Here is a 19,089-nt window from a genome sequence, read left to right on the forward strand (position 1 = left end):
TGAATAACTAAGGTGTTGGTCAAGTGTTCAGAATACAATCAGAGTTTTAGAAAAATATTTGAGAAACATAGCAATGTACCTGATAGTCTCCCACGTAGAAGTCAGCCTGTGCAAACAGATGATGTGCACAGGCATGAGCAATAACCGAAGTAACCCCACCAATTTTTCCTTTAAAATGGTAAACCTACAAGTTTCAATAGAGTTCTTAAGAGGAGCGAGTGAATCATTTGCTCATTCTAAATCTTATGATAGCTTGGTTATATTAAATGGTACAGTTTTTTTTAATGAAAAGAAAGTATTAATTATAAGGTAGGTAACAAATACTAAATTCTGGCCAGAAGCAAAATTTTTGCACCGCATGACAAAAGCATACCAATAAAATGTGCTAAAGAATAACCACAGAATGCTAATATCCCACTATGATCTTTGCTATCAACAATTTTTAGCAAAGATTTAGCTCTCCATCAAAAGCTTCTGTCTCTCTCTTTCACACACCACACACACACACACACACACACACATACACATACACACACACACGCACGATTTCTCACATCATCTTGTTTCTACAAACACAGCTCAGGTTATCTCATTTTGGACTATTAAGTCTTCAGAAAAAGATCAACATTCTTTCAACAAATCAATGATCAAAAATGGCCCACTGGTGGGACGTCCCTGGCGGTCCAGTGGTTAGCACTCTGAGCTCCCAATGCAGGGGGCACGGGTTCGATCCTTGGTCGGGCAACTAAGAGCCCGCATGCCACATGGCACAGCCAAAAAAGAAAAGAAAAAAAAAAGACCCATTGCTTTCATTAAAGGCCGTTCTGTGTTTAAAGGGTAGCCTGCCGAGAACTTGCAGAGTTGAAATTAAATTAGCATCAGCACAGGGAAATTCATACAAACAGGTAAAAGTGAGTTTATCTCATACTCAGCAGAACATATTGAGGTCAGGTTAGGAGCAAAGTAATTGGTAAATGGATCCTCAGCTGGCAGAGAGGTGGGCTTAGTTAGAACTATTACAAGCTTGGTTGGGCCCCTTTCATTTTAAAGTCTGCCTTGCAGTACAACACATCTGTGAGACAAGAAAGGCTAAACCAGAACTCTGTTTCCTTTAACGTGGCATTATGAGTTAAACAGTAATACATTACATTTCTGCTACGTCTGTGGTTTTAAAATTATTCATTGTAAACATCCTATATTCTTTCCTATTTATTTCAGAGCTTGAGATTGTGTCTATGTCTATGTCAAATTATCATTTATTCTATGAAAAGCAGCACAAATACTGTTCATTCTGGTTTCAGCACAAATTCTTTAAAAATAAAATGTTAAGGCCATTTAATGGAACCAGGGCCAACTGAAGATTACCCTCGCAGAAGTCAAACTACTGAATTAAAATTTTTGAAAAAGAGCCATAAGTGGTTGTCTTTGTGTTTTCCTTCTTGGTAACTTGAGAGCGGTTTGTAGGATTTATTAGTCTCCAACATCTCCATCTCGATCTCCGATAAGCCAAAGAAAATGAAAACTTAAGGCTAACAAGGCTGTGCCAAGCAGGTCACCCAGTGCCGTCAGATAGGGGATGGAGAAGCTATCCGGGTCCTTTCCTTTCCTCCAGAAATGACGGACCATCCAGTCAGCAATCCACAGCAAGGTAAACACCTAGAAAAGAGCACCAAAGATTACTCCTGTCGCCTGGACAGTCCTGGCCCAGTAAACACGGCCGTAAGCCTAAGCCACTGCTCTCTGAAGGGAACAGCATGCGTCTAAGTCAAGAACCTCACTGGAAAAGAAGAAAGAGTTAATTGACAGTAACATGTTCTTTTCACAAGAAAAATACTATGTATTGCTGCAATTAATAAAGTTTTTCTTCAACTTGTCACATATATCTTCTCATTTTCTTCTAGCCTTCCCCAAACCACCATGTTCCTTATATTTAATAATATTGTACATTTTGCCAAACCACTGTTGTTTCACCTTCTTCCTATATGATAAATCTGTGAAGAAGGAAGAAGACATATGAAGAAGGAAATAAAAATTAAAATAAGGAATAACATTCTCCTATTGCAGGTACAATCAAATAAAATAAAAATGGAGAACTGACCATTTACTTACTAATTATAAGGCCACTGGTGGCTTGTCAAGGAAAACTTTGGTTCAATGGTAAGAACAGTCACCAGAAGGTAAGTGCACTGAGGAATGACTTGTTGATACAGATACAGATATATTTATAGATAAACAGGGTCAAAATATTTCAAAGGGCTATTCATATACTAAGGTGATATAAGTATCTTCTAGGATATCAGGAATATTAATGCTTTGAATGCTTTGAATTTAGGGATCAGATAAATGATTTTTTTCTTTCATCCATTTAGAGTAAGAGGATTCTCTAATTTTCAAACACCTAAAGTATTAAAAGGGATTTGGGATTAGAGAGGTTAATATTCACTGGTTTAGGACAAGTTGGCAAGTACAGGATACTGGTTAAGAGCATACCTCTATACCTGCTGGCTAACTATAGGCAAGTTACTTAACCTCTCTATGTCTCTAAATGAACATTAGAGATGATAATGGCATCTACTCTCATGAGCATGTTGTGAGGATTAAACAACAGACTGAGTAATTCAGTGTCTGGCACACAATACACTTTCAACAGACGTCTGCTATTAGTTGATTTTAACAGTGTCACTGCTATTACTTTGCTATTTGTGGTAGTGAGAACACTGGTACGTATACGAGGAAGCCCGCCTAGGTCTAGCCGAGTCCAGGGTCTGTGACCTTTCACTACTCTGACAAGTAGGCCATGAAGGTGGGGTGTCTGCCTTGGGTTCCAAACTTCTGTGCTGTGGTTTAGCTCTGACACCTTTACCAGGAAGGATGGTGGCTTGTCCAAGCTGAGAGCCATATACTTAATCCAAAGGAGGGAATTTCACATGTCTTTGGACATCAGTCAGAGAGAGAGGTTGTACTTTAAGTCCTGTTTTCTTTTGTATGAGGCTGATTCTTCCTTAGTGTTTCATGGCAAAGACTGTTTTGGAATCATATTGTCCTATTCTTCAGGACAATCTGTTTTGCATGTGGAGGAAGCATGGAATGTTAGAAATAATCCTGGATTTGGAAGTCATAAGATCTGGATTTGATTTCCACTTTGGCCATTTATCAGCTATATGACTCTGGGCAAGCTTCTTACCATTAACCCTCAATCTCCTCATTTGAGGAGAACAAAACCAAAATGGGCCTGATACCTGCCATACTTACTTTGAGATAATTAATAAGAGCCTCAGTTTAGGAAGATGAAGAGAAAGGTAAAAAGGCAGCACAGTCTCAAGTTACATTAATAAAAGCATAGTGTACAGACCGAGAGAGTGTCACCTACTGGACCCTGGATGGGTCAGGCCACAACTCGGCAGTGTGTTAGGAACTTGTTCACCCCTGTGCTTCCAGCACCTAGCAGAGTGACTAGCTCACAAAGTAGACCCTTGATATCTGATTGAGGGCATAAAAATCAGCGGGAGACAAGGTCTTTCATATAAGAGACTCCTATGAGAACAAGAACTGTTTGTCCTGGGCAAGGAGGACAGGAGGTGTAAACTTAAGAAGGTTATTGGGTCAGGAGACACTAGTTTATAACACACAGTGTCAGAGGGTAGAGTTTTAGGGTAAAGGGTAAAAGTTACCAAAAGTTATCAAAACAACTTAAAAAAAAAACCAATTTGGGCTGTCTATAAATGTAACAAATTATGTAGTAAACTCTGTAATACTGGAGTATATGAAGGTTCAATAAAGAAATTTGTTGATTGTGTGAGTAATACGTGCTGGAGGAAACAAAATTTTTAAAGAGAATGAGGGTAGCTATTTTCTCCGGGATTGGCAGGAAATACAAACAAATAAATCCATATTGTATATTTTTAATAACATTATGTATTTATATATTAATAATGAGTATATTTATATAAATTTATATAACATACATCATACATATGTGATATATAATTTACTAATTCGTGGTATAACATTTACACTGAATGGGAGATTTGTCTAGAACGGGGGTTGGCAAACTATAGCCCATGGGCCAAATTCAACCTGCTGCCTGTTTTTTGTAAATAAAATTTTATTGGAACACAACTCTACCTATTTGCTTACTTATTGTGTATTTAGTGTATTATTTAATCCTCACAACCTTCTTATTAAGTAGGTACTGTTATCATCTCTAATGTTCACTTGGAGAAGGTGAGTCAGAGAGGGTAAGAAACCTGTTTTAGTACTACGATGACAGAATTATGTAGTTGGGACAGAGACCATATGGTCCACAAACACAAAATAGAACTAAAATGGCACCCTTACCTCATACTCCCAATAAATTCCAGGTAAAGACAAATATAAAAAGCAATACTTGGACTTCCCTTGTGGCACAGTGGTTAAGAATCCACCTGCTAATGCAGGGGACACGGGTTTGAGCCCTGGTCTGGGAAGATCCCACATGCCATGGAGCAACTAAGCCCATGCACCACACCTACTGAGCCTGTGCTCTAGAGCCCACAAGCCACAACTACTGAGCCGGCGCACCTAAAGCCCGGGCTCCGCAGTAAGAGAAGCCACCGCAATGAGAAGCCCGCGCAATGGAATGAAGAGTAGCCCCCACTCGCCGCAACTAGAGAAAGCCCGCGTGCAGCAATGAAGACTCAATGCAGCCAAAAATAGATAAATAAATAAATTTATTTTTAAAAAAAGCAATATCTGCCTAGGCATATCTTACCAAAAAAAAAAGCAATACTCAAAAAGTTTTAGGGCTTCCCTGGTGGCGCAGTGGTTGAGAGTCTGCCTGCCGATGCAGGGGACACAGGTTCGTGCCCCGGTCTGGGAAGATCCCACATGCCACAGAGCGGCTGGGCCCGTGAGCCATGGCCGCTGAGCCTGCGCGTCCGGAGCCTGTGCTCCGCAACCAGAGAGGCCACAACAGTGAGAGGCCCGCGTACCGCAAAAAAAAAAAAAGTTTTATAAGAAAATGTAAGAGAAGGTCTTTAAGACCTGGATGTAGGGAATGATTTCATAAATAAAATGCATAATATATTAAAGGAACTGTTTATAACTTACATTAAAGATTCCTGTGGTTCAATAAATACCATAAATAAAGTTAAAAATCATGCCCCAGGCTTGGAAAAAAATCTCTGCACTACACATAACTGACAAAAAAATTAGTATTCAAATACTAAGAGAATATCCAGAGAACTCCTACAGTTCATTAGAAAAAGAAACAATCCAACAGAATAGAAGAAGAAACCTAAAGCTCTAATAAACATGTGAAAAGATGCCCAACCTCACTAATAATATGGGGACGTAAATTAAAACCACACTGAACTCTGTTTCATAACCATCTGACTGACAGAAATCACCTTTTAAACAACAATAATAGTGAACATTGTTTTTAAAATGGCTGTTTATGGGGCCATGCGGTATTCAAAGAGGTTAACGTGTATGAACTGATTTAATTTTCAAAACATCTCTGTAAAATGCTATCGATTTTTACTATCCCTATTTGAGCTATGAGGAAACAAAGGCATTTATAGAGTATAAGAAGTCTGCCCAAGATCACACAGCTCATAGGGAGTCAGGCTCAAACTCATCCACTCAAGTTTAGTCTAACACTAAAGCCCAAGTTCTCATCCATCAGTGAAGTACATTGTCTTGGTAAAAAAGAACTCCACATTGGCAACATGCACAATTATTAATACTTTGGAGAGCAATGTGGCACTGCATGTTAAGTGTGAAGATGTGCAGCTCCTTAGTTCAGCAATTCCACTAGAAACAATGATTTTTTCCCCTCTTGCAACCCTAAAAGGATAAAACTATGTAGGCTAAAGAAGGCTAGCCTGAGGGGCTCTGCTGGGCCCAGATCCCATGTGGCTACCCAAGGACCAGAAAGACCAATATCTTGGTGTACTGTATGCATGCATACTAAGAGAAATGTGCAAGGATATTCACTGCATCACTGTTGTAAAAGCCGAAAATTGGAAATAACCTGAAATGTCTATTGAAACAAGAAGGGCTAAGTTAACTCTTAGGTCATACAACTGAATACTTACATAGAAGCTAAAATGAATGAAAAAGAGGGACTTCCCTGGTGGCATAGTGGATAAGACTCTGCGCTCCCAATGCAGGGGGCACGGGTTCGACCCCTGGTCACGGAACTGGATCCCGCATGCATGCCGCAACTAAGAGTTCTCATGCCACAACTAAGGAGCCCTGGAGCTTCAACTAAGGAGCCTGCCTGCTGCAACTAAGGAGCCCGTGTGCTGCAACTAAGGAGCTGGCAAGCCACCACTAAGGAGCCTGCCTGCTGCAACTAAGACCCAGTGCAACCAAATAAATAAATACTTGAAAAATAAAAAAATAAAATGAATGAAAAAGAGCTACATGAATCAATATGAGTATGTCTCAAAAGCATAAGGCTGAATGAAAAAAGCAGTATAAATAAATGATTCTAATAAGGTTTATAAATATGAAAAACAATACAATATGTTATAGATACACACATCTGTAGCAATAGTATAAAAACATGCATGGCAACGATACATACCAATTTAGAATGCTAATAACTGCTAGGAAGAGAATGAAATAAGACCAGGAAGGGATATCTAGGAGGCACCAACCATAGGTATGATGTATTTTTATTGAGCATTTTGAAATAGTTGCTTAAATAATTTGCTAATGGTTGATAAAGCTGGGTGGTAATTACATGGTTATCTTATTTCCTATAATTTCCTGGACATTTGTGTTTCGTAATACAAAGTGTAAGCAGCTTGGGCAGCAGCAACTCACTGACCAGGGCTGCCTGGGCCACTACTTAAATACCTACCCAGGAGGATGCCTGAGAAAGGAAGGCAGTAAGTATGCCCTGTAGAATCCATGACAAGTTTGGACTTGTAAGGACCAAGTAGTGCTGAGGCTAACACCAAAGGATTATTGTAAAGTCTGTGAATGACTTTTCACGAAGATGGCGCCGCAGTGGAAGAAGGAAGCCCTTGACCTCCCAAAGACGAAGCCAAAACAAAGCCTTTGAAGGTCAAGAAAGCAGTGTTGAAAGGCATCCACAGCAACAAAAAAAAGATCTGGATGTCATCTGCCTTCTGATGGCCCAAAACACTGTGGCTCAGGAAGCAGCCCAAATATCCTCAGAAGAGCGCCCCTAGGAGAAACAAGCTTGACCACTATGCCATCACCAAGTTCCCCCTCATCACTGAGTCAGCCATAAAGAAAACAGAAGACAATAACACACTGGGGTTCACTGTGGATGTCAAGGCCAACAAGCACCAAATTAAACAGGCTGTGAAGAAGCTCTGTGACACTGACATGGCTGAGGTCAACACCCTGATCATGCCTGACAGAGAGAAGAAGGCATATGTTTGACTGGCTTCTGACTACAATGCTTTGGATGTTGCCAACAAAACTGGGATCATCCAAACTGTGTCCAGTTGGCTAATTCTAAATATAAAAGTTTTGACTATAAAAAAAATAAAAGTCTGTGAATGGAGTAAGCAAATGTCTGCAATCTCTTGTCATTCTTTCAACTGTCCTGCCCAGGTGGGAGAATAAAGGGATGTATTCTAGAGAAACTGAATGGGAATGACTCAGGTCTCAAGGATACCAGACATTATGAGGTATTGGCAGAGGACGAGGATGAACTGGAAGTCTGCACAGTTAACAGTGGGATTCTTTCAGACCTTTATTTTGTTCCAAGAACAGAGGCAGGCGGAAGTATAACTCCCCAGAGAGGAGGCTTAGATGTTCAAACTTGGAGGGCTCCCCGTGAAATGGCCAACTACCCCCGATCCTCCAACAGTAAAGTGCCCAGTCAACAGACTTCTCCCACCTCCAAGCTACTTAACCTCTCCATGCCTCAGTTGCCTTCCTGTACAATAGGGAAAACAATCCCTCTCTCATAGAGATGATGAGATGAGCATTAAACAGGACAGAGCACTTAGAACAGTGCTGGACACATAGAAAGAACATAACAACTATTTGCTATGAATTAAAAGAAACCAGGTCATATATGAGTAACAAGAATCTGACTTTTCAACAGCTGCACTAGTAGAAAAGGGAGCAATACCTGCAAAATCCTGAGAGAAGAGTATTTCCAGTCTATAAGTCTGTGCCCAATTTATCAACTGAGTGTTGAGGGTAAACTATAGTCATCTTAAGACATGCAGGCACTCAGAAAAATTCTCCCATGTTCTCTTTGGAACTTTCTTGAAAATGTTTTGATGCAAAATGAGGGAGAGAACCAAGAAAGAGAAAGACCTGAGATCCAGAAAATAGAAGTGCCAACCTAAGAGAGAGTGAGGGAAACCTCCAGGGGAAGAGCTGTGCAGTGGGCTGGCGACAGACTCCAGACAGAGCTGGAGGGTGGACTGCTCTGGAAATGAAGTCCCAGGATAAAGGCAAATTGGTAAATTATCTGATATAACAGAGTTGGGGGAAGGAACTAATTATAGGTGGGTGATAGTTGTGATGGAACACTTGAAAAAAATCAAGGATGGGGCTTCCCTGGTGGCGCAGTGGTTGAGAGTCCGCCTGCCAATGCAGGGGACACGGGTTCGTGCTCCAGTCTGGGAAGATGCCACATGCCGCGGAGCAGCTGGGCCCGTGAGCCATGGCCGCTGAGCCGGTGTGTGCGGAGTCTGTGCTCCGCCACAGGAGAGGCCACAACAGTGAGAGGCCCGTGTACTGCAAAAACAAACAAACAAACAAAAAATTCTCTGGAAGGAATCAACAGCAGAATAACTGAGGCAGAAGAACGGATAAGTGAGCTGGAAAATAAAATAGTGGGTATAACTACTGCAGAGCAGGATAAAGAAAAAAGAATGAAAAGAATTGAGGACAGTCTCTGAGACCTCTGGGACAACATTAAATGCACCAATATTCGAATTATAGGGGTCCCAGAAGAAGAAGAGAAAAAGAAAGGGACTGAGAAAATATTTGAAGAGGTTATAGTTGAAAACTTCCATAATATGGGAAAGGAAATAGTCAATCAAGTCCAGGAAGCACAGAGAGTCCCATACAAGATAAATCCAAGGAGAAACACACAAAGACACATATTAATCAAACTAACAAAAATTAAATACAAAGAAAACATATTAAAAGCAGCAAGGGAAAAGCAACAAATAACATACAAGGAAATCCCCAAAAGGTTAACAGCTGATCTTTCAGCAGAAACTCTACAAGCCAGAAGGGAGTGGCAGGACATATTTAAAGTGATGAAAGGGAAAAACCTGCAAACAAGATTACTCTACCCAACAAGGATCTCATTTAGATTTGATAGAGAAATTAAAACCTTTACAGACAAGCAAAAGCTAAGAGAATTCAGCACCACCATACCAGCTTTACAACAAATGCTACAGGAACTTCTCTAGCCAGGAAACACAAGAGCAGGAAAAGACCTACAATAACAAACCCCAAACAATTAAGAAAATGGTAAATGGAACATACATATCGATGATTACCTTACATGTAAATGGATTAAATGCTCCAACCAAAAGACAGAGACTGGCTGAATGGACACAGAGACACGACCCATATATATGCTGTCTACAAGAGACCCACTTCAGACCTAGGGACACATACAGACTGAAAGTGAGGGGATGGAAAAAGATATTCCATGCAAATGGAAATCAAAAGGAAGCTGGAGTAGCAATTCTCATATCAGACAAAATAGACTTTAAAATAAAGACTATAACAAGACACAAAGAAGGACACTACATAATGATCAAGGGGTCAATCCAAGAAGAAGATATAACAATTGTAAATATTTATGCACCCAACATAGGAGCACCTCAATACATAAGGTGAATGCTAACAGTCATAAAAGGGGAAATCGACAGTAACACAATCATAGTAGGGGGCTTTAACACTCCACTTTCACCAATGGACAGATCATCCAAAATGAAAATAAATAAGGAAACACAAGCTTCAAATGGTACATTAAACAAGATGGACTTAACTGATATTTATAGGACATTCCATCCAAAAACAGCAGATTACACTTTCCTCTCAAGTGCTCATGGAACATTCACCAGGATCGATCATATCTTGGGTCACAAATCAAGCCTTGGTAAATTTAAGAAGTATGAAATAGTATCAAGTATCTTTTCTGACCACAATGCTATGAGACTAGATATCAATTACAGGAAAAATATCTGTAAAAAATACAAACACATGGGGGCTAAACAATACACTACTTAATAACCAAGAGATTACTGAAGAAATCAAAGAGGGAATCAAAAAATACCTAGAAACAAATGTCAATAAAAACATGATGACCCAAAACCTATGGCATGCAGCAAAAGCAGTTCGAAGAGGGAAGTTTATAGCAATACAAGCCTACCTCAAGAAACAAGAAACATCTCAAATAAACAACCTAACCTCACACCTAAAGCAATTAGAGAAGGAAGAACCAAAAAACCCCCAAAGTTAGCAGAAGGAAAGAAATCATAAAGATCAGTTCAGAAATAAATGAAAAAGAAATGAAGAAACAATAGCAAAGAATGATAAAACTAAAAGCTGGTTCTTTGAGAAGATAAACAAAATTGATAAACCATTAGCCAGACTCATCAAGAAAAAACAGGAAGACTCAAATCAATAGAATTAGAAATGAAAAAGCAGAAGTAACAACTGACACTGCAGAAATACAAAGGATCATGAGGGATTACTACAAGCAACTATATGCCAATAAAATGGACAACCTGGAAGAAATGGACAAATTCTTAGAGAAGCACAACCTTCTGAGACTGAATCAGGAAGAAAGAAAATATAAACAGAGCATCACAAGCACTGAAATTGAGACTGTGATTAAAAATTTTCCAACAAATAAAAGCCCTGGACCAGATGGCTTCACAGGTGAATTCTATCAAACATTTAGAGAAGAGCTAACACCTATTCTTCTCAAACTCTTCCAAAATATGGCACAGGGAAGAACACTCCCAAACTCATTCTACGAGACCAACATCACCCTGATACCAAAGCCAGACAAAGATGTCACAAAGAAAGAAAACTACAGGCCAATATCACTGATGAACACAGATGCAAAAATCCTCAACAAAATACTAGCAAACAGAATTCAACAGCACATTAAAAGGATCATACATCATGATCAAGTGGGGTTTATCCCAGGAATGCAAGGATTCTTCAGTATATGCAAATCAATCAATGTGATACACCATATTAACAAATTGAAGGAGAAAAACCATATGATCATCTTAATAGATGCAGAAAAAGCTTTTGACAAAATTCAATACCCATTTATGATAAAAACCCTCCAGGAAGTAGGCACAGAGGGAACTTACCTCAACATAATAAAGGCCATATATGACAAGCCCACAGCCAACATCATTCTTTTTTTTTTTTTTCTGTACGCGGGCCTCTCACTGTTGTGGCCTCTCCTGTTGCGGAGCACAGGCTCCGAATGCACAGGCTCAGCGGCCATGGCTCACAGGCCCAGCCGCTCCGCGGCATGTGGGATCCTCCCGGACCGGGGCACGAACCCGTGTCCCCTGCATTGGCAGGTGGACTCTCAACCACTGCGCCACCAGAGAGGCCCGCCAACATCATTCTTAGTGGTGAAAAACTGAAGCCATTTCCACGAAGAACAGGAACAAGACATGGTTGCCCACTCTCACCATTATTATTCAACAGAGTTTTGGAAGTTTTAGCCACAGCAATCAGAGTAAAAAGGAAATAAAGGAATCCAAATCAGAAAAGAAGAAGTAAAGCTGTCACTGTTTGCAGATGACATGGTACTATACATAGAGAATTCTAAAGACTCTACCAGAAAACTACTAAAGCTAATCAATGAATTTGGTAAAGTAGCAGGATACAAAGTTAATGCTCAGAAATCTCTTGCATTCCTATACACTAATGAGGAAAAATCTGAAAGTGAAATTAAGGAAACACTCCCATTTACCATTGCAACAAAAAGAATAATACCTAGGAATAAACCTACCTAAGGAGAGAAAAGACCTGCATGCAGAAAACTATCAGACACTTAGTGAAGAAATTAAAGATGATAGAAACAGATGGAGAGATATACCATGTTCTTGGATTGGAAAAATCAACATTGTGAAAATGACTATACTACCCAAAGCAATCTATAGATTCAGTGCAATCCCTATCAAACTACCAATGGCATTTTTCACAGAACTAGAACCAAAAATTTCACAATTTGTATGGAAACACAAAAGACCCCGAATAGCCAAAGCTATCTTGAGAAAGAACAACAGAGCTGGAGGAATCAGGCTCCCTGACTTCAGACTATACTCAAAGCTACAGTAATCAAGACAGTATGGTACTGGCACAAAAAAAAGAAATATAGATCAATGGAACAGGATAGAAAGCCCAGAAATAAACCCACACACATATGGTCACCTTATCTCTGATAAAGGAGGCAAGAACATACAATGGAGAAAAGAAAGCCTCTTCAATAAGTGGTGCTGGGAAGACTGGACAGCTACATGTAAAAGAATGAAATTAGAACACTCCCTAACACCATACACAAAAATAAACTCAAAATGGATTAAAGACCTAAATGTAAGGCCAGACACTATAAAACTCTTAGAGGAAAACATAGGCAGAACACTCCATGACATACATCACAGCAAGATCCTTTTTGACCCACCGCCTAGAGAAATGGAAATAAAAACAAAAATAAACAAATGGGACCTAATCAAACTTAAAAGCTTTTGCACAGCAAAGGAAACTATAAACAAGATGAAAAGAAAACCCTCAGAATGGGAGAAAATATTTTCAAGTGAAGCAACTGACAAAGGATTGATCTCCAAAATTTCAAGCAGCTCATTCAGCTCAATATCAAAAAAAAACAAACAATCCAATCCAAAAATGGGCAGAAGACCTAAATAGACATTTCCCCAAAGAAGATATACAGATTGCCAACAAACACATGAAACGATGCTCAACATCACTAATCATTAGAGAAATGCAAACCAAAACTACAATGAGGTATCACCTCACACCTGTTAGAAGGGTCATCATCAAAAAAATCTACAAACAATAAATGCTAGAGAGGGTGTGGAGAAAGGGAACACTCTTGCACTGTTGGTGGGAATGTAAACTGATACAGCCGCTATGGAGAACAGTACGGAGGTTCCTTAAAAAAATAGAACTACCATACGACCCAGCAAAACCACTACTGGGCACATCCCCTGAGAAAAGCATAATTCAAAAAGAGTCAGGTACCACAACGTTCTTTGCAGTACTATTTACAATAGCCAGGACATGGAAGCAACCTAAGTGTCCATCGACAGATGAATGGATAAAGATGTGGCACATATATACAATGGAATATTACTCGGCCATAAAAAGAAACGGAATTGAATTATTTGTAGTGAGGTGGATGGACCTAGAGTCTGTCATACAGAGTGAAGTAAGTCACGAAGTAATAAACAAATATCGTATGCTAACACATATACATGGAATCTAAGAAAGAAAAAAAAAGGGTTCTGAAGAACCTAGGGGCAGGACAGGAATAAAGATGCAGACGTAGAGAATGAACTTGAGGACATGGGGAGGGGGAAGGGTAAGCTGGGACGAAGTGAGAGAGTGGCATGGACATATATACACTACAAATGTAAAATAGATAGCTAGTGGGAAGCATCCGCATAGCACAGGAAGATCAGCTCGGTGCTTTGTGACCACCTAGAGGGGTGGGATAGGGAGGGTGGGAGGGAGAAGCAAGAGGGAGGAGATATGGGGATATATGTATATGTATAGCTGATTCACTTTGTTATAAAGCAGAGACGAACGCACCATTGTAAAGCAATTATACTCCAATAAAGATGCTAAAAAAAAAAAAGGATGAATTGATGTCTCCACAGTCTGTTTTAGCTCTAAAGTACAAGGGTAAGAAATCTGTGGTCATAAACCACATAGTGATTGCTCTCCTTATCTCTGCATTTCTTCCTCCATCCCTCCCACATTCTTAGTCTCATAACTGAATTTAAGTTCCCTTCCCATGCAATTTCTTTTTAAAGGTATTGTGATGACTTAAAGGTCAAGCAGGTTTAAATTTATTAATTTTTTTACAAGTTAACAAGGATATCAGTGTTTCCTTGGAACACTGTGTATAAATGAATTATTAAAAGCACAATAAGTATCAGATACTTCTTAATGAAACATGCTTTATTTTCAAACTAAATGATTATTTAAGGAATGTATGTTTTTTTACTGGGAAAACACATCAAAAATCTAACCAAGCGTAGACTGTATTTTACATGGTCTGTTTGTTTTTTATGAAATATGCACAACTTCTTTGAGTAAATATACCTCCTGAAAAGGCAACTTTGTTGCTCCAGCTAATTATGCATGTTCTAGATGTATTACTTGGAATTTAAATAAATATATAGAACACACGAATATATATTTGCTTTGGATGATTGATTCTCTCGGCCAGCTCCTTCTCTGAGCTAGAATCAACATTCCCATCCACTAGCATCCCTTCAATGCCCCACTGCCAGTAACAGCCTTGTGTATCATGTGACGAAAGATGATTTCTTTGGGAGAGGAGTGCTTAGAAATATGATACAAATAAACACCAGGAATAGCAAATTAGTACATTTCTTCCTAAGCCTTACAAAAGCTGAATTCATTTTCCCTATAAAAATATGTTTCCCTAATCCAGTTTCCAGACTGCTAATGCTACTCATTAAAATCTAATATTTAAATGTCGGCTAAGAATTTAGGATTATCAGTCAACAGGAATTCAATCTACTCCTGATATACAGATAAAATGTCTTTTCTTTGGCCTGAATTATTTTTGTGAGGTGGCAGGTGGGGGAAAGTAGGAAACAAACAAACCTTATTTTGAGGAGTCCCTAATAATCACCAAACTTCCCAAGGAATCCATGGCACAAAAATGGTTAAGACTTTCTGTCCAAAAGAAACCCTCAGAATGTGTTCAGGAGACAATATAACAATATTCACAGCCTTGATTTTTAATAGCAAAAAACTACAAACAACCTAAAAGTCCATTAAAAGAAGAACAGATGAAAAAATCATGGAATATTTATACAATGGAATACTGTATAACTAAAATAGATGAACAACAGTTACCCATATGAATGAATCTCACATACAATGCTGAGCAAAAGAAGAAAGTCACTTAAACACAAATTCATTGATTCCATTTATAAGTTTCAAAACCACACAAAACTAAAACCATATATTTTTAGGTATCCAAATAAATGTATAATCATAGGGAAGAGCAAAAACTTTTTAGCCATACAATTCTGAATCAATAGTTTGCTTTGGGGAGGAGGGAGGAGCAGACAGGTAGCTTTAGAAGGTATAGGTACTAGGGTATTGGTAGTGTTATAATTCTTATGCTGACTGGTGAGTGTCCTGGTGGTCACTGTATTATTACTCTTATACCTTGTACACATCATTATTGTTTATCTATTCAATATTTAACATGCAATTAAAAAATTTTAAAGGGAATTCCCTGGTGGTCCAGTGGTTAGAACTCCGCACTTCCTCTGCAGGGGGCACAGGTTCGATCCCTGGTCAGGGGACTAAGATCCTGCAAGCCGTGTGGCGTGGCCAAAAAAAAAATTTTTTTTTTAATACAATAATTTTTGGCTGGGAGTTCGTTAACCCTGGCCTAGTGATCCTCCCTCATGTGACCATGTCATTCTGTTCCAATCATGCAAAGAACCAGTGATGGCCAATGTCACTTAATATTATGAAATGACAACCTGAAAATCAAGAAGAAAGTCAAACTAAAGATGTTTCTTAGTTTAGTAATAATAAGCAAAAAAGATGGAAATAAAACATATACAAACTGCTAGAGGGAACTAACATTTATTGACTGTCTCTTACATGCTAAATAAAATTACTTTAATGCTGTTAATATCCATAGAATATTAAGGAAAGATGCAATCAGCAGAGATCAGGCTCTGAACAACTTAGGTGTTCCCTCTTCACCCTCTGCCTGTAGCCCAAAGATGGCTCTGCTTCTAATACCATCCCTTTTCAAGTAGGAAGACTTTGTTGCCCAGCAAAACATTTCACTGGAAAAGGGAATATTCATTCATTTAAAACTATTTATTGAATGCCTTTCTAATTTATTACTCAAGTTTGAGAAATAATTTTTTGAAGTAGCACAACAAAATATTTGTGGTGGTGGTCTTGAGTATGGGGATTATGGACAATTTTACAATGATGAACATGTGTTGCTTTATAAGAAACAAAACTCAATAAACTAAAAAAATCCCCATAAAACAAGACCAAAAACCACTTCCTTGCCTAAGCTCAGTATGGAGATCTGTTTTTTCCCTTTACTAGGTGAGATATCATCTCAGAGAACAGATTTAAAAGGATAACTTTGAAATCTATAGGAATTTAGTAATGGATATTGCTAGAAAATGAAACTACCTGAAAAAAATTTTAATTGCACGTAAAAGCAAAAGAGTCAGAAATACAGCTCTGAACTTCTTTGACATAAGTAAACAAACCCTGAAAAGAAGACAACTCATTTTTATGGGAGGGGATAAAAGTAAGGGGAAAAGAAATAACTGAGATATTTGAAACCTAGAAAATCAATCTTTTCTTGATACTAGAAGGGTCTAAAGTCATTAGTTAGAGACAGAATATGGAGAAGAGCAGAGAATAGAACTGGATGTACAAAGGCAAGGAGCATGCTTAACTAGTTAACATTTTAGAAGCAGCTATGAGAAGTGACAAGGGTGAAAACCCAGATATGATCAACCTGGACTTCTGTAAGGTTTGAGATACAGTATCAGACAAGGATTCCGAAATATAATTACTGCTGCTGTTGAAATGCTAGCACACTAAGAACTCTATGCTAAGTGTAGAGAATAAAAGGATGTTGATTTGGAATCACAGAGAGAAACACATCTACATTAGATTTGATTGTTTGGCATATTTATACCTGTAAAAGTACAAATACTCATGAAAGTGAGCTGAGATCTACATAAAGAAGAGAGTTTGCAATTTAAAATGTTTTAGAAAAGTTAAGGCTTAAAAGAGAACAGCAGCAAAAGAATAGACATATAAATCAATGGAAAAGAATACAATTTAGAAATAGACCCACATATAGTAAATTGGTTTTTGACAAACATACTAAGGTCACTGAAGGTGAGGAGGACAGTTTTCCCAACAAATGGTGCTGCAACAGCTGGATATTCACATGGAAAAATATGAACCTCAATCTGTATTTCACGCCATATACAAAAATTAACTCAAAATGGATCAGAGATCCAAATAAAAGCTAAAACCAGAAAATTTCTAAAAGAGAATATCCCTAAAACTCTAAGGATCGGCAAACATTTCTTAGGACACAAAAAGCACTAACCATAAAGAAAAAATTGATAAACTGAACTTCATTAAAACTGAAACTTCTGCTATTAAAATATATGATTAAGAAAATGAAAAGACAGTGCACAGATTGGGAGAAAGTATTTCCAATGGCTATATCTGACAAAGGACTTGTATCCAGAATATATAAAGAACTCTTACAACTCAATACCAATTAAAAAAATGGACCTAAGATTTGAACTTCACAGAAGAAAGCATGAATGGCAAATAAATCCATGAAAAGATAATCCATACTATTAGTCATCAGGTAACTGGAAATTATGATCACCATGAGATTACCACCAATACACCCATGGGAATGGGTAAAGGTAAAAAGACTGACAATACTAATGGGAGGTGAGGATGTGAGGCATATGAAACTCTCAAGCTAATGGTAAGGCAGAATGGTATAATCACTTTGGAAAACAGCTTGGCAGTTTCTTATAAAGTTAAACATGCATCTTCCACATGATCCAGTAATTCTACTCCTGGGTATTTACCCAAGGAAAATAAAAACATATGTCTATACAGAGACTTGTACATGAATGTTAATAGTGGCTTCATTCATAATAGCCCAAACTGGACACAAATCAAATGTTCATCAGCAGGTGAATGGATAAACCAGCTGTGATATACTCATCCAATAGAATGCTGAGGAGCAAAAATGAAACAAATTACTAATACATGTAACAATATGGATAAATTCCAAAAATATATGCTGAGTAAAACAAGGAAACAACAAAGAGTACATACTTTTTCATTTATATGAAATTCTAGAAAAGGGAAACCTAATTTATGGTGACAGAGAACTGATCAGCGGCTGCCTAGAGCCAGGGATGGATGGGAACTGACTGCAGAGAAGCAGGAGGGAGCTTTTTGGGGGTGAAGGTAACGTTCTATACATTGACTGTGGTGGTGGTTATATGGCTGTACACATATGTCAAGACTCATCAAACTCCACACTTTACATGGGTGTATTTTACTGTATGTAAATTATATCTTAATGTTATTTTCCTTTAATTGCTTTCGTAGGTTGGAGAGGTCATCTTTGTATGTCAAGTAGCAGTGGAGCACACAGGAGAGGTTTGACAAATATCTGTTGAGCTTTTGAACCTGTTTAGAAAGGGAATGCCTAAATATATACAAGGACTCTGGTAGAGTTTTCTTCCCAGCAACAGCCTAGAGCAGGAGTCAGCAAACTACAGCCTGTAGGCCAAATTTGGCCCATGACCTGCATGGCCCATAAGCTAAGAACGATTTTTACATTTTTAAATGGCTGAAAAAAATCAAAGGAAGAATAGTATTTTGTAGCCTGTGAACATGATACAAAATCCAATTTTCAGTGTCCATAAGTAAAGTTTTTTGGGGACACAGCCATGTTCATTTATTTACATATTGTTTATGGCTGCTTTTGTGCTGTCTTGGCAGATTTGAGTACTTGTGACAGAGACCATAGGGCCCGCAAGGCCTAAAATGTTGATTACCTGGCCCATTACAGAAAAAGTTTGTTGATCCCTGCCCTAGTATAGAGCCTCTTTCCATCATCCTCCACTAATGAAATTACCAGGTTAAGTTCTTGACCCTTTTACTTATCCTGTGATGGAGTAGACATAACAAAGCCTTTGAAGTAATACAAATCTAAGTTCAAATTTTATCTACTACTTAACTACTTCTATTACTTGGGCAAATTTTTAACACTTTCAGTTTTTATATTTG

The 19,089-nt window shown here is 38.4% G+C and overlaps 1 protein-coding gene and 1 pseudogene across 2 annotated transcripts in view; one reads left to right on the plus strand and one right to left on the minus strand.

Annotated features, from left to right (window-relative positions):
• Positions 1-1,470: 1,470 nt before the first annotated feature.
• SLC41A2 (solute carrier family 41 member 2) overlaps positions 1,471-19,089 on the minus strand; it is a gene marked incomplete at its 3' end in the record, with an annotated part of 107,571 nt that continues 89,952 nt past the window's right edge. Inside the window, exon 10 of the mRNA XM_079714386.1 lies at positions 1,471-1,656. Within this exon, the coding sequence (XP_079570512.1) occupies positions 1,471-1,656 (186 nt within the window). The remainder of the gene's footprint in view (positions 1,657-19,089) is intronic.
• Positions 6,983-7,937, plus strand: LOC307059949 (large ribosomal subunit protein uL23-like; annotated as a pseudogene). The gene is made up of 2 exons: positions 6,983-7,465; positions 7,576-7,937. The product of its transcript is annotated as a large ribosomal subunit protein uL23-like (transcript).

The sequence above is a fragment of the Hyperoodon ampullatus genome (assembly GCF_949752795.1).
Source record: "Hyperoodon ampullatus genome assembly, chromosome: 11".
Lineage (NCBI taxonomy): Eukaryota > Metazoa > Chordata > Mammalia > Artiodactyla > Ziphiidae > Hyperoodon > Hyperoodon ampullatus.